The sequence below is a fragment of the Neolamprologus multifasciatus genome, chromosome 10, assembly GCF_963576455.1.
Source record: "Neolamprologus multifasciatus chromosome 10, fNeoMul1.2, whole genome shotgun sequence".
Lineage (NCBI taxonomy): Eukaryota > Metazoa > Chordata > Actinopteri > Cichliformes > Cichlidae > Neolamprologus > Neolamprologus multifasciatus.
The window spans coordinates 31,694,073-31,708,930 of record NC_140448.1 but is presented as its reverse complement, the minus strand read 5'-3'; the positions used below and the strand labels follow the sequence as shown (position 1 = coordinate 31,708,930).

At 43.3% G+C, this 14,858-nt stretch overlaps 2 protein-coding genes across 5 annotated transcripts; both read right to left on the bottom strand.

Annotated features, from left to right (window-relative positions):
- Positions 1-3,908: 3,908 nt before the first annotated feature.
- Positions 3,909-6,046, bottom strand: LOC146510510 (uncharacterized). Its single transcript, XM_085175685.1, has 4 exons — positions 5,533-6,046; positions 5,143-5,394; positions 4,477-4,566; positions 3,909-4,301 (listed from the first exon to the last, which is right to left on the bottom strand). Exons 1-4 carry the CDS (start codon positions 5,660-5,662, stop codon positions 4,042-4,044), a joined length of 732 nt encoding a protein of 243 aa, XP_085031811.1. The 5' UTR covers positions 5,663-6,046; the 3' UTR covers positions 3,909-4,041.
- Positions 6,047-7,822: 1,776 nt separating this feature from the next.
- LOC146510509 (uncharacterized) lies at positions 7,823-14,847 on the bottom strand. 4 transcript variants are annotated; one of them, XM_085175673.1, is made up of 7 exons: positions 12,952-14,847; positions 10,051-10,115; positions 9,366-9,971; positions 8,889-9,094; positions 8,693-8,810; positions 8,268-8,436; positions 7,823-8,174 (listed from the first exon to the last, which is right to left on the bottom strand). In XM_085175673.1, the coding sequence occupies exons 3-7, from the start codon at positions 9,849-9,851 to the stop codon at positions 8,161-8,163; spliced, it is 993 nt and encodes a 330-aa protein (XP_085031799.1). In that variant the 5' UTR covers positions 9,852-9,971; positions 10,051-10,115; positions 12,952-14,847; the 3' UTR covers positions 7,823-8,160. The 4 variants fall into 4 exon arrangements, with proteins under 4 accessions (XP_085031799.1, XP_085031800.1, XP_085031798.1 ...); XM_085175674.1 differs by lacking the exon at positions 12,952-14,847 and adding an exon at positions 10,310-12,061; XM_085175672.1 differs by having other exon boundaries at positions 9,366-10,115.
- Positions 14,848-14,858: the final 11 nt, after the last annotated feature.

The window sequence follows — 14,858 nt, the reverse complement described above, 5'->3', positions numbered from 1 at the left end:
ATGTGACGTTCTGTATCGAGGCTTCGAAGCGTGTGTCGAGTAATTGAGGGGGCGTTTCCGCGAAGCGCGTATCGAGGCTTGCTTCATTTATGGGAGGAGCTGAAAATGATGACGTCCGAAGCCTCGCTGCCCGGCTGTACCACGTGACTGGTTCATGAAGCGGTTCGAACTTTGCCGCGAGATATGACAGCGATATGAACCCCTCAGACTTCATTCAGAAATGTAGGTGTTTGATGGAGAGTTGCGGTTAGTGAGAGTTTGGAGACAGTTTGGAGACAGTTTGGAGACAGTTTGGAGGTTTATGAGAGTGAGGAGAGAAAGTCAGGAGAGAATGGAGCCAGCTAAGAAGAGGAGGATGTCCTCCCCTGTGTGGGAACATTTTGATTTTATTCTTCCCAACAAGGTATGTAAATTTCTACAGAAGATGTATTTTCATAATACTGATGGTGCAATAAAACATATGTTAAGTGGCTTTACTTTTGTACAAGGTGAAGTGTTTGCTATGTGCCAGGGAGCTGGGATATAACAACAACACCTCATCCATGCTTAGGCACTACAGAGCTTTGCATGAGAATAGGGGGAACACAGATTGTGGAGCAAGACCAGGTGAGCCATCAAATGCCATGATAATATAGCATGCAGTAATGTTACTAAATGATATAACAATATTATACAATGCAATAAGTGACGTGTGTGATATTTATATTTGTGCTTTGTTTTTGTTGTCTTTCCTCAGGAGAACAATCTCAAATAGATGAAGACCTGGTTAGCATGGTGATTGAGGACTCCCAGCCATTTAGCATTGTGGAGGACAAAGGATTTAAAAGATTTGTTAAATCATTAAATCCTAGCTATGTTCTCCCCACTAAAAGGTCATAAAAGCAGTGAAAATTTAGTTTTTACAGAATAAAATGTGGGCAGGACTGAGGCTCAAAGCCTCAGTGTGTAGCTGTCCATACCTGAACGTTACAAAAGCACAACCACTGTCCACACCCCAACCACACCTCACCTCACAGTAAATGATCATTTCCATTTTAAGCATTTCCAAATGATCATTTTCCATACTGCCAGTATAAATATACAGTATACTGCCATCACTACAATATAGATGTTTTACACACTCCTTTTGTTGTTGACATTTACAGGCTGTGTGCAAAAGGCCACACTCTTCAAATTCATGCCAACTAATATTTTTACGTCCAGTAGGTGTCCTACTAGAGCAAATGAAGCTTCAAGAAGCTTTGCACTGGGGTGAACCAATTGGATGAAAAGCTTCAGTGCTTCGTGAAGCTTCATCTGCCCATCACTAGTGGACGGCCTTGTCTTGGTAGGTTTACAGTTGTGCCATACTCCTTCCATTTCTGAATGATGGCTTGAACAGTGCTCCCTGGGATGTTCGAGGCTTGGGAAATCTTTTTGTAGCCTAAGCCTGCTTTAAATGTCTCAATAACTTTATCCCTGACCTGTCTGGTGTGTTCTTTGGACTTCATGGTGTTGTTGCTCCCAATATTCTCTTAGACAACCCCTGAGGCCGTCACAGAGCAGCTGTGTTTGTACTGACATTAGATTACACACAGGTGCACTCTGTTTAGTCATTAGCACTCATCAGGCAACGTCTATGGGCAACTGACTGCACTCAGACCAAAGGGGCTGAATAATTACACACACCCCACTTTGCAGTTATTTATTTGTAACAGATGTTTGGAATCATGTCTGATTTTGGTTCCACTTCTCACGTGTTCACCACTTTGTGTTGGTCTTTCACGTGGAATTCCAATAAAATGGATTCATGTTTGTGGCTGTAATTAGAGATGGACCAATCCGATATTACGTATCGGTCCGATACTGACCTAAATTACTGGATCGGATATCGGAGAGAAATAAAAAATGTAATCCGATCCGAAGTATCACGAAATCACCTCACAAAACGCGCTACTTGGCCTAACCCAGCTCGGCGGGTCAGAGCAGTATGTGTCACGTGATAGAGCGGCTGTCGTCTGCCAGACCTGTAGGCGGACTGTTGGAGCATTTGGAGCCTCGCTACATGCTTCCTAACGGTGTGTTCACACCGAACGCGATGGACGCGAACAAAAACGCCCCAAACGCCCCTAATTTGACGCGTGCACATTCGCGTCTCAACGCGTGTCCAAGAAAAATCCATCGCGCTTCAAAATATGATATTTTGACGCGCGTGAACCGGAAATGTGGGAGGGATGTGGGAGGAAGTTGTGCCAGACCGGTATCTTTGCAAGATGGCAGCTGTCGAGTTAGCGCTTGAAGAGAGAGTCTCCCTTCTCTATATACTGTGGAGAGCAGAGCAGCGGCGTAAAAGACGCCCTCGCCGTACCTGGGTCCATCAGGTCCTCCAGAGGCGTGAGCAGTTTGGTGAGTTTCACCATTTGCTCCAGGAGCTGCGCCTGGATGACGGCCGATTTCAGCGATATCACCGTCTTTCACTCGGCCAGTTTGAGGACCTGCTTTCCCGGGTCGGTCCCAGAATCGCCCGCCTAGACACCAACTACAGGCGCTCAATCCCACCTGCAGAGCGCCTGTCCATCTGCCTGAGGTTAGTAAAAGTATTTAATACGGTAGTCCTTTATTGATACCTGTGCTAATATATGCTAAACTATCCATTTATACACTGCTAACGTGGATGTGCTATGCTAACAGTGAATGCTCGGTTTTTACTGAAAGCAAACTGTGGTACGGAGACGACTGTTTATAATATTTCTAGTGATACTCAGAAGGTCTCATCAAGTCCCGATTTAATTCGATTTATGCTGTTATCAGTGTTTGCAATGATAGCATGGCTGTGGTGTCATATCAATGTATGCGCTCGGTGTTTGCTGATATCAAACTGTAGCATTAGGACCACTGAGTTAACCTTTGTAGTGATACTCACTCCTTTTTATTTAGACCTGGTTTAATTCTGGGATAGTTGAATATTTGTATATAATCACCGCAGACTGTTTTAGATTATATCTAATATATATCATGTAATTATCCTTATAATTACAAAAGGTTTTATGTAAGATTTATGTTTTGCAATTTGTAATTTTGTAATTTCAATAATGTATTTTGTAACTGCAGTACACATAATACTCATTTTAAACAATTTTGTCCAGGTTCCTTGCCAGCAAACAACTCCTCCAGAGAGGCTGTCCTGGTGAGGGAGAAATTCATGGCTCACTTCTCAGCGGAGGGAGCTGTGTCTTGGCAACCAAAGGAGTAGCCTGTTTGAAGTCCGAGTGACTTCCCCACAACGGCTCTTTTAAGAGCCACCCACAAACCTCTAAAGAGTCTTCCTGTCTTTTTAATTTTTTCTTAATAAATGGAGCTCTACTCCAAAATAAACGAACCTATTTTTACTCTCTTAAGTAACTTGTCTTCACTATGTTCCTATATACAGTGTGGTGCAAAAGTTTGGGCAACCTTATTAATAGTCATTATTTTCCTGTATGAATCACTGTTACAATGAAAAATGTCAGTTAAATATATCATATAGGAGACACACACATTCATATACACTAAATATTTATTTCATTTCTCTTTTTTTGTGTCGCCAATTTATGCACCTGCTTGATTTAAACACTTATTGCACACTTTCTGTAAACTGCATTTCACTTCTCAAATATCACTGTGTGTCTCCTATATGATATATTTAACTGACTATTTTTATTGTGACAACCAGTGATTTGTACAAGAAAATAATTACTTTTCACAATGTTGCCCAAACTTTTGCATCCCACTGCATTAGTATGTTTTGTCATTAGTATAATATGAAATAAATTCTACTTGTGTCAAGTCGGGTGCCAATATTTGCTGTGTAGTAGAACTGAGACATTTTGTCATTATAAATGTTTATTTGAAAAAATATAAATTCATTAACAAAAACATTTATCATAAATATATGAAATGTAACTATTTACAGAGAGACAGGAATAAAAAGGACCCAGCTTGGAGTGGAAGAGCCTCAGGGAGAAGGAGGAGAAAAATAAGAACGTTGTTTCTGCCCTGGAGAGCTGCTGCCTCATCAGAAAACTACTGATCATTAGGGTCCAATGTTTCCAAATTTAACACAGCTGTGCTGTTTTGAAAAACTAATTTATAAATTTGAAATTTCACGAATTCTCGTGTCTGAGGCGGCATGCTCTCCAGAGCAGGAACAAGGCCGAGGAGGAAATGTTCAGTTGGAGACGGGCGTGGCCTCTTTAGGGACTCCAGGATGGCCAGCTCCACCGCCGATGGACCGTCCTGGGACCCGTCCCTCGCCCGCCTTCGAGCTGTCCTCCTCTGTGGGCCTGTAAAACACAGCACAAAACAACACAAAGTAATGAGAAGGCTGCTACTAGATTTTCATTTTCAAAATTGAAAAAAAAAAACCAGGATATAAACTGATTGGTTGTAGATATTTAGTAAAGGTGATCACAAGGGAATTCAAGCAAGTAAAAAGCTGTCAGTGCTTGATGTTCATACCTGTGGGTGCAGCAGCAGGAGTGGAGGGACCAGGGACTGGAGAGCCAGGAGAAGAGACAGCTGAGGACTCTGCTGCATGATTACTTGACTCTATCAAGACAATATTAGATGTTAACAGGTTGAAGACAATAGTCATAGAGAATATTATATTATTATATACTTATATACTTATTATTATATACAGTGGTCTCTCATTTATTGCAGCACATGAACAGTAGTCACAGTTCTCACAAGTTGATTCTCAAAGTGCAAACCTTTGTCGATTTTAAAACGTAAAAGTATTATGCCGCGCTTTTTCTCCGTCTGCGGCGCCACTTTTGTGCGCCTTTTTTGCTCCCGGTGCAGGTGTGTATTTCCAAATGAGGCTCATAGTTATGAGTGTTTTTGTGCTGTTTTTTTCTATTGGACGTGATGGTTATCAAAACCAAACATGATAAGTTTGGCAAGTGCAGGAGACACGACATGGAGGAGATTTGTCATTTGGGCTGCAGAATGCAATGCGCATAGTTGAAAGCTGTACGGTGCAATAAAAAAAATCAGCGAAAAGGTGAGGCAGTGACGGATGAACAGCGGGACTACTGTATACTGTTTATTAATAAACAAAATATGTTCCTGTATGACAACACGCATAAATTAACTGCCTACATTAACTCAATGTAAACATACCTTCTGACTGACACTCCCCTGCTGCCTCTTCGGGCTGTCCCTGGTCCTCGGGGGAGAAGTTCTCCACGGTCCGCACCATATTGCCGCTTGTCTCCCGCGGGGTGAGGAAGGGGTCCAGAAACCCCATGACCGCGAAGAACTTCCATCTTCTCCCCGATCCTGCTGCAGACCCACTCCTCTTCTCCTTCTCTGCCTTCTTCTCCTCATTATAAGTGTCCCTGAGGCTCTTCCACTTTCTCCTGCAGATGTCCTCTGAATAAACGCATTATCTTGTTAGCGGAAAGGTATTTGTACATCAGTGGGAAAATAGCGGGACAGTAGGCGGGCTTGCTAGCTTTTGCGCGGGTTCATCGGGTCAGTCTGAAAATTAAAAAGAAGGAATGAACTTACCAGGTTGCCCGATCTCCTCACTTATGTGTCTCCAAGCTAGGTCCTTTTTATTCCTGTCTCGGTAAAAGTAGTAGCTAGCATCGTACAGCTCCGGGTGATTAGCCACGGCACTGATTAGCTTTTCCTCCATACTGAATGAAGAATGAACGGCTTTGGCTGGATCTGCCCCTTTGACCTAGGTCAGAGCCACGTCACCAGGCTCCTGATTGGTTGTCGCGGCGCGATTTGACGCTGGAGTTCAGATTTTTCCAACTCGAGCGGTAGACGCGAAACGCGCGTATGCACAAAATGCAACACAAAAACTCACGCGCGTGGTTTTATTCGCGAGTCAAACGCGCCAGACGCGCTACACTGACGCGCGTTTCACGAGTTTTGGCGTTTTCGCGACGCAAATCTGCTTCCGAATTTTCGCGGGACCCGCAATCGCGCGTCATCGCGCTTTTCCATTGACTTTACATGTAAACCTGACGCTCTATTCGCGTCCATCGCGTTCGGTGTGAACACACCGTAAGGCGTTTCATCTCGGCGAAAACTATCCCAGAGAAGTAAAGCAAGTGTGTAAGTTCATCCCTGAATGTTTGCAGAGTATTTCCACGTTAAGCTTAACAACTAAAGCTCCATATTGAGGTGAAAGGGAAGCGATTTGTCCCGGACTCCAGCTAGAATTAAAAAATATACACAAAGCTGAAGTTATTCTGTCTTTGCTGCGCAGTTGCATCTACCTCTCTCATTCACTCCCCCTCCCTCTCCTGTTATTACTTCAAACATGAAACTGATCAATGATCAGCTGATCGGCTTTTCTGTCGCGAGTCCCGACTTTCTTGTTTGTTTATCGCCCACTCATAAAGAGGAGACCAGCGGATAAACAGCAGCAGCACGTTTAAGCTTGATCAGCTGTTGTTAGAATTTATTTAATATTACTTTCTACACCGGGGCGATCGTGGCTCAAGAGTTGGGAGTTCGCCTTGTAATTGGAAGGTTGCCGGTTCGAGCCCCGGCTTGGACAGTCTCGGTCGTTGTGTCCTTGGGCAAGACACTTCACCCGTTGCCTACTGGTGGTGGTCAGAGGGCCCGGTGGCGCCAGTGTCCGGCAGCCTCGCCTCTGTCAGTGCGCCCCAGGGTGGCTGTGGCTACAATGTAGCTGCCATCACCAATGTGTGAATGACTGGATATGTAAAGCGCTTTGGGGTCCTTAGGGACTAGTAAAGCGCTATATAAATACAGGCCATTTACCAGGATCTTTTTCTACGCAGCTGACGGCTGGTAATTGTGCAGGGGCGGGTCTAGCAAAGTTTAGCCAGGGGGGCCGATAGGGCATGAACAGGGAAAAGGGGGCACAAAGACATACTTTTCTTTCTTATTCTCATTTAAAATGTCGAGCTTTTAATAAATAATTATCTGAATCTTACACCTAAAATTTTAATCTGATGTAAAATGTATAGAAGTCAATTACTGTATATAGTAACTATTAAGTCTAATATACCCTAGTAAGCTATAGTACTTTTTCCTTTGGGACGGTACCATCTGTGAATTCGATTAAGCATCATGAGGTGGAGGGTGGGGGGTGGTTCCCTTTTTTTTTTAAATTATGTTTTTGCTGGGAGTTTTCAACCCTATTAGTTAGGTTGCTTACTCTTTAAAATAGCAGAATAGGGAGGATGGAGCAGGTTTAAGTTTATTAGATTGATCAGTGTTGCCGAACTATGAAATATTTTGGGTGCAGTGTATTTTTTGCACACAGTTATAACAGAATAGCTTTAGTGTTTTTTTTAACTTGAGTTTGAACTTATACAAAATTCAGCAAGATATTAAAAAAACAGTTTTATTGATTAAAACACATACTGTATCGGATTCATATCGGTATCGGCCGATATCCAAATTTATGATATCGGTATCGGACATAAAAAAGTGGTATCGTGCCATCTCTAGCTGTAATGTGACAAAATGTGGAAAAGTTCAAGGGGGCCGAATACTTTTGCAAGCCACTGTATTTATTTTTGAAAGAAATGATGGTTTAAACGAAAGATTGGGAACAGTGTCCTCTGGGTTCGTTTTCAGGATACAGATTTATTTGCATTTTAGTTGAATGTCATCTGTCAGACACTCTGCTGATGTGCTTCACCTCTCTTCAGAATCAGGAGTAGATGGTCGTTCGGAGCGCTTTTAGTGACACGTTGGACTGATTTAACAAAGACAGCAACAAATGATCTGATGTGAAAAGCTTCAGGTGTGTGAAGAGTGAGGAGGAGGAGCAGTGAAGGCACCTGAACACCACGGAAAACACCCAAAATATCCAAAACAACTTTATTGTCCACTTTTTGTGTGTACAAAGTAATTAGTCTTTGATTCAGTCACATGAACACATCACACACAGACAGTGCAGTGAAACACATAATCACATGTTTATGTTTTATCTGTCTTTGGTTTTTTGCTGTGCACTTTGGAAATTCATGTAATAAACCTTTAATAAACTAATCGAATAAAAAAGTCACATCAAGCAGTTTTTCTGTGTTCGTTCCTCTCGGCTGCTGCTTCTGTGTAACCTCCACCATGGTTCACTGTGCAGCCGGTGATGCTGCAGTCGCTCAGGAAAAGGAGAATAAAGGTGGAGAAACTCCACAGACAGCCTCACTCTGTAGAGCCTGTTGATGAAGAAGGTTAGTGTGAGACGTTTACAGCTCATCGGCAGGAGATAAAGCAGGAAGTCAGCCTGTTATTGATTATTGATTTATCACCTCTGATCCTCTGCTGGAGTGAAACCTCCTTCTTCAGTGGCCACAAGCGAGCGACCAGGTTTTGAGCATCCCTGTAATGTTGAAAGTCAGATTCAGGTGTGACTGTCACAGCGTCACGCTCGCAGAACGTGAGGTTCTTTCTCAGATCATCAGAATCAAACTTCAGCACCTGGACAAGAAAATGAACAGAGAGAAGAAGACGAGCAACATTTTTACACAAAAAACCAACAAAATGAAACTCAAACACAACTGAAACATGTCGTTTATTCATCAAACCTCCAAACACACCAACTCTGGCAGAAACACACAAAGACCAAAACAAGAAGACAAGAATCAAAAAGCTTCCTCCAGCTTCAAGATGATTAAACACAATAATGTTCCTGATGTTTCTGCAGGTGTGTGAGGAGGAGGAGCGGTGAAGGTACCTGTCCTCCCGGCACATGCAGGGCGATGGCGACGTGGTCCCAAACATAAAACTGTGGATCCTGGATCGGCCCCCAAGCTTCCATCAGGTTTTTGTCACGTCTTTGTAAAAGAACAAATCTGAGAGGAAGCAGGAGAGAATCAGCTGATTCTGTGTGTGTGTGTGTGTGTGTGTGTGTGGTAACATCTGTTTCTTACTTGTGTGTCTCACACATGGCTTCGGGCCTCCAGGTGAAGCGTCCGTCCCTGTAAGTACAGACGGTGTTTGGGGGGTCATTCAGCATGGGATACTCAGCGAAGAGCCAATCATTGGCTGAGCTGTGGACCAGCACAGCATACATCACTTCCTGTCTGTACAGGGAAGTCCTGAGAACACGCATGATGGGCAGGTGGCCGGAGCAAAACTGTAAAAACAACATGTTTTGATAAGAGACTCACAACAATAACAGAGGGCTTCATCAGTGAGCCGGACGTTGTACAGACGTCTCAAACACAAAGTACACAAAATGAGGTGAAGCTGACCGGCTGAAAACAGAAAATCATTGATTACATGAAGCAGTCAGGGAGCTTTTTCAGTCTGAGGTGCTACACTGACAAAATCAAGTTTAAAAAAGTTTAAAAAAATAAAACTTCATTGAGCTAATTAATGTTCATTTAAATTAAAGGAGTCAGTACCTGCTTGCTGTACGCCTCCAGCACCTCCTGCACTGTGAAGGTGAAGCGGTACGATCCGTATCTGGACGTCTCACTGAAGGCTGGAGAGGAGGCGAACTTCCACAGGAAGCTCTGCTGCCTCCGGGCCTGCTCCTCGGTCCAGTTTGGGAAGGCGTCCTCCAGGAGCCTCCTCTCAGCTGATTGGATCTCCTCTGGTGCCACAGCCAGACTCCACCACACCAGGGACAGTCTCTCTGGATCCTCTGAGCCGCTTTTTGGATCCTTGAAGCCTCCGTCATTCTTGATCTCTTCTAAACTGCACGTGTCGTGCTTCAGCCAAGACGCCTGAAACTCAAGTGAAACCTCTCCAGGTCCGGGGTACGGAGGGATGTCATCTTTGCAGAGGTACTTCTTGTACAAATGAGTATCTTGAGCTTCCAGTTTCAAATCATTCAGCTTTAAATGCCTCGCTTTATAATGTTCTTTGATGTTTCCTTGTCTCTGCATGATCCGATTTGGATGATGTCGATCAAAAAGTCCGTCCAGACCGTCAGTGTCACTCTGCTGATGAGCAGCTCCGAGATCTGACAGCTCAGTATATGTCAGGCAGTGTCATCGGCTGCTTATCTGGAAATAAAAGTTCATCTTTGAACACACACACAATATGGGTGATAGGGGTGATTGCTAATTATAGGAACTCCCTCACAGGAGCTGCTGGATCCAGGAGACAGATGTTGATGATTAGGCTGAAGATTTTCCTCTTTGATAAAGCTGGAAACACAGACAGTATGATAAGAAATGAAGTGTGGTGTGTGTGTGTGTGTTCAGATGTTGTAGTTGAGGTGTCGATTGGCTTAAGTAGTCTACCATTCACACACATTCACACTCCAGTGGATGCATTGGAGAGCAACATTGTCTTAGTGCCTGAGGATATTTGGCATGCAGCCTGGGATCGAACCACTGACCTTCTTTAAGGAATGAGGAGGTGTGCTTACGAACTCTTACCACCCACAGTTCAGAGTCTATCTGCGGATAGACGTTCCCAGCCCGAGGTCGATGAGCTTTGAGGCATGTTTTGGATCGACCTTTTTGAAAGACCATCTTCTATTTCGATCGCCTATAACAGAGTCTGTGAATTTACTGATGATGCGGTCAGCTGCATTCTCAAATATCTGCCAGTCAGTTGTCTCAAAGCAGGCCTGTAAGACCCCCTCAGCCTCACTGTCCCGTTTGTAAATGACCCTGGAAACTGTTTAAGCCTTTGTCTGTATGCAGGCAGCAGCAGTATGGGACGTCTGCCTTGCCAAAGCTGGAAGGGGGAGGGGTTTGTAGCAGTGATCCAGTGTTTGATCCCCTCTTGTAGGGAAGTTTCTTCACGTTGGCTCTGTTAAAGTCTCCCAACACAATAAAGGCAGCTTCAGGATTTTTGTAATCAAGTCATCTAATGACGTCATACAGGATGTAAACAGCTGAAGGAGAGTTTAACTGAAGGTCAGCAGCTGGAGGGTCTGAGAGCAGTGCGTTTTTAACATACACACATCCACAGCCCACAAAGACTTAACCGTGGAGCACACACCTCCTCCCCTTTTCGTGCCTGAGGTCTTCGTTCTGTCCCCCGGTACAGTCGGGGACGCCGGGCTGCAGCCATGTCTCAACCTGATGTCCTGTTTAACACACAGCTCGTCCAGTTTGTTGTCCGAGTAGTGATGTGCGATACCACTGATTTCCTTTCCGATCCGATACCAAGTAATATTCAGGGTGGTATCGACGATACTGATCCGATAGCAATACTTTGTACCAAAAATGTATTTTATTTATTGTATCTCAAATTACAGCGTCATAATGATTACAGGTAATCAGATTACTTGTTCTTATCACTTAATAATGCAGAGTTCATCATATAGAAATTAAAAAAAAACTGAAGTTGTGGCTATTTGAACACCTTGCCTGCCTGCAGCACTATTCTGTGATATGATTTACTCTGAGGTGTTTGACAAGGTTAGTGATGTTGCCACAACCATACATGCCAACCCTCCTGATTTTTCCGGGAGAATCCTGGAGCCACCATTCTCCCGAATTTCTCCCGATTTTCCACCCGGACAACAAAATTGAAAAACCATATCGCAGAATTCATAGGGCCCAGCCAATTCCAGTTTCCAACAATGGCGGCAGCTACTTAGTTTTAATATTACTCTTATTTCTCTTTCTGGGTCGCAAAAAAACTTTTAACATATTTTCAGGTGAGAATGTAGCTGTGTAAACTTCAAATATCTGAGCCGATCGTCTTCAAACCCCTCTTTCACTACTCGGGTTAAACATGATATATAAGTCACTTTGATAACTTAAAAATGTTATTGTTTGGCTTTTTCAGTGTTTTATTTGTTCGTGAGTAAATCAGTTTGGCTGAGATTGAAGTTATTAGATTAGATTAAATTAAATGTAACTTTATTAATCCATCGGGTGGGTTCCTCCGGGGTTTTCACACAGCTGAATAAACGTCAAACAGAAAACTGATTAAACAGAAGAGTGAGACGGTCGAGAGTTTACGCCAGTGCCCGGTTATATTTTAGATAGCAAGGAGCAGACGGCAGTTTCACTCCACCGAGGGAGCTCGTGACGTACTACCCGGCTTCCTTTAGACCGCGAAGGCCGGGTCCTCAGGTGGAAGCAGCCTCTGAATTTGGACACCCCCGCTGTTTGCGGGCCGGCAAATACTAACGGTGACATTTAACGTATTTTATCCGATAAATAAACACTGTAAAATGTATTTATCACCCCCCCCCCCCCACCCCCCCCACCCCAACAGCCCTTTTGAATGTCTCCCTAATTCTGAGGTCTCAAGGCTGGCAAGTATGGCCACAACACCTCACTTTTTTGCCACATGTATCGCAAACCACATCTCAGCTGTTTGTGGAGGTAAAATACGTCCGCACATGATTCCAATTAGCTCAGCCATTGTTGTGAGTGCGCGCGCCAAGGGGCTGCGAGACATTTATACAGCCGTATTTCGCACATGACTATGAAAGGCGGAAGAGGAAGTAGTTCCTTTGAATGTAGACAATCCGAATGTTATAGTTTCTTTCCACTGTGTTCCTGTTAATGATAAACTACAAACTTACTCTAAATTACTAAAATATCGATATTTTAATGTGAGAATCGATTCTAGAACATAAATGATTGGTATCGGAGGAATCAATATTTCAGGATCGATCCACACATCACTAGTCCGGAGACTGAACGTTTGCAGCAGGACGCTGCAGAGGTGTCTTCAGTACCACGATGTCGAAACTGGCTGATGAATGTACCGAATACGTGATCGAGCCGTACGCACAGAAAGAGGAAGTAGCGACAAATAAATAATAACGTTTTGCTGAGATGACGCGGAGCTCTCTGCTCACTCAAGTCCAAACATTTTATTACAAGTTCATCCCGACAGGCCTTTCACTGCATGTGATCTGGTAGCTCAAAGTAATGAATGTTGTTTAATTACACATCAGAAAGTCCTTGTTACAAACGCGCTGTTACATTGTTACCAGTTAACAGCGTAAAGGCTACACGCCGACGATCCCACTAAAGCTTTCCTTCAGTATTATCACTGTCAGCTCACCTGCGCTCTGCTCCTTTTCAAACCAAAAGTACTGTCCGCGTCTCCTCAACTTCTGTAACCAGCTCCACCTTTTTACTGCCTCCGCCTCCTCCGGAAATCAGCTGTGTCCTCTTTCCGTCCGCAGATCATCCTGCACATAACCGACGAGACTTTCTAATGACACCTAACGATACCTGTGGTAAAAAAATACTCCAGTAAAAGTACTGAAGCAACTTTTTTACTCAAGTAAAAGTGAAAAAGTACAGAAATGTAAGTAAGAAAGTAAAAAAAGTTGAAGGGCGATTCTAGGCAGCGGACTGTTTGGTGCCCTGGACGAACACTGTTCTGTGATTTGACACACGTTTGTTGAGCTGATAGAAACGTTTCTTTATGCTTCTTCTGCTCGAAGCTGATCCCACAGACAGACACGGCTCTGCTCCCAGTGCCGATAAACTGCGTCATTGTAGCTAAAGATAAAGAACAAAAGTCTGTTTGATTCCAGTTTCTTGTGATGTGAATGTTTGTGTCTCAAGATGATTTTATATCATTCATGAGGGATACATCTGAGATGTGGCTCACATATCACAGGCCAACAAGTTACTTATAAGCTTACATAACAGAAATCAAACCAAACCCCACTTTAACATAGAAATGATACAGCTGAGCCCAAAGAGACGAGTTTTGATCATGTAAGGAGTAGAAAGTAAAAAATAAATACTTAAGTAAAGATACCTGAAAATTCTACTTAGTAATAAAGTATTTGTACTTCATTACTTCCCACCTCTGACCCCTACATGGCTCTTTGATACACACAACACAACATCAGTTATTGTGTTGGCACCTTTAAAAAACCCCTCTGAGCACAGAAGACGTCCTCCTTCTTCTTCTCTGGTGTTAACGAGGCAGTGACAGTAAGAACAAACAGGTCCAGAGTCTCACGGAGTTCGTTTATCACTCATCGTGCTGCTTTGGAGGCTGGTGGATGTTTGCGTTGATCTCTTGGGTGGAGCGTCATTCGACTACCCACCTTTCCGTCACCGTCTCAAGGTTGTTATTTGTTAAACGCTGCCTCTCCCACCAGCTGCATTTCTTGACAGTTTCTCGAGCTCGCCTCACCTGCAGCTGCAGATCCCCTGATGAGAGTTTTTCAGGCTCTTTTTCTTTGTTCTTCTCACCAGGTTTAAACTGCAGTTCTGACTCAAATCAGCAATAAACCCACAAATTCTGACTCATTCACAAACTCAGGTTTGATAGTATTACACATATTACTGGCCCAACACAGACACACAGTATGTGTGCTGAGGGCAGACAAACTACAACAATGACAATGTGACTGTAGAGACCTGACCTCACTGATGGAGCCCCACCTGCTGCTGGCATCCACGGTTCTCTTTAAACTAGGGATGCAACGATACCAATTTTTTCAAACCGATACGATACAGATACTTGGATCTGAGTACTTGCCGATACAGAGTACAAAAAACGATACTTCTACCACACACACACACACACACACAAATACAATGAATTGGAAGACAGATTTTATTTTATTCTCTGCTGATAAAAAATAAAATCTTAATAAAAATGACCACAAAAAAATTTCAAGTGAAAAATAAGCACTTCTGTTAAATTATTGCAGAGTCTCCACATTGTAATTTAACAAAATATCACTGAACTATTGGCACTGTCTCGAGCTTTCAGAATAATAAATAAACACTTCTGTTTATTTATTGATTGTTTGATATGTTTATTGATTAGCATTCAAATATCTCAGTGAAGACAGAGCAAAGATTTACCACAAAGCAAGAAAGCATGAGACAAGGCTAATCAAAAGGTATTGGCTGAAGCATTTGCTTATTACGCCAACCCTTTTAACAAAAGATCTTTTAGCATGCAGCTCCTGTACACAGGGCTCGAAGCAAATAATA

What these genes read in the sequence shown, in the direction of transcription:
- LOC146510509 (XM_085175672.1), bottom strand. Translation starts at nt 9,851, where the DNA reads ATGCAGAGACAAGGAAACATCAAAGAACATTATAAAGCGAGGCATTTA. An exon ending in GCCATGTGTGAGACACACAA is followed by an intron (nt 8,811 to 8,888) that starts GTAAGAAACAGA and finishes GCTTCCTCTCAG; the next exon opens with ATTTGTTCTTTTACAAAGAC. An exon ending in TGCATGTGCCGGGAGGACAG is followed by an intron (nt 8,437 to 8,692) that starts GTACCTTCACCG and finishes TTTCTTGTCCAG; the next exon opens with GTGCTGAAGTTTGATTCTGA.
- LOC146510510 (XM_085175685.1), bottom strand. Translation starts at nt 5,662, where the DNA reads ATGGAGGAAAAGCTAATCAGTGCCGTGGCTAATCACCCGGAGCTGTAC. An exon ending in TGAGGAGATCGGGCAACCTG is followed by an intron (nt 5,395 to 5,532) that starts GTAAGTTCATTC and finishes GCGTTTATTCAG; the next exon opens with AGGACATCTGCAGGAGAAAG. An exon ending in TCCTGCTGCTGCACCCACAG is followed by an intron (nt 4,302 to 4,476) that starts GTATGAACATCA and finishes TGTGTTTTACAG; the next exon opens with GCCCACAGAGGAGGACAGCT.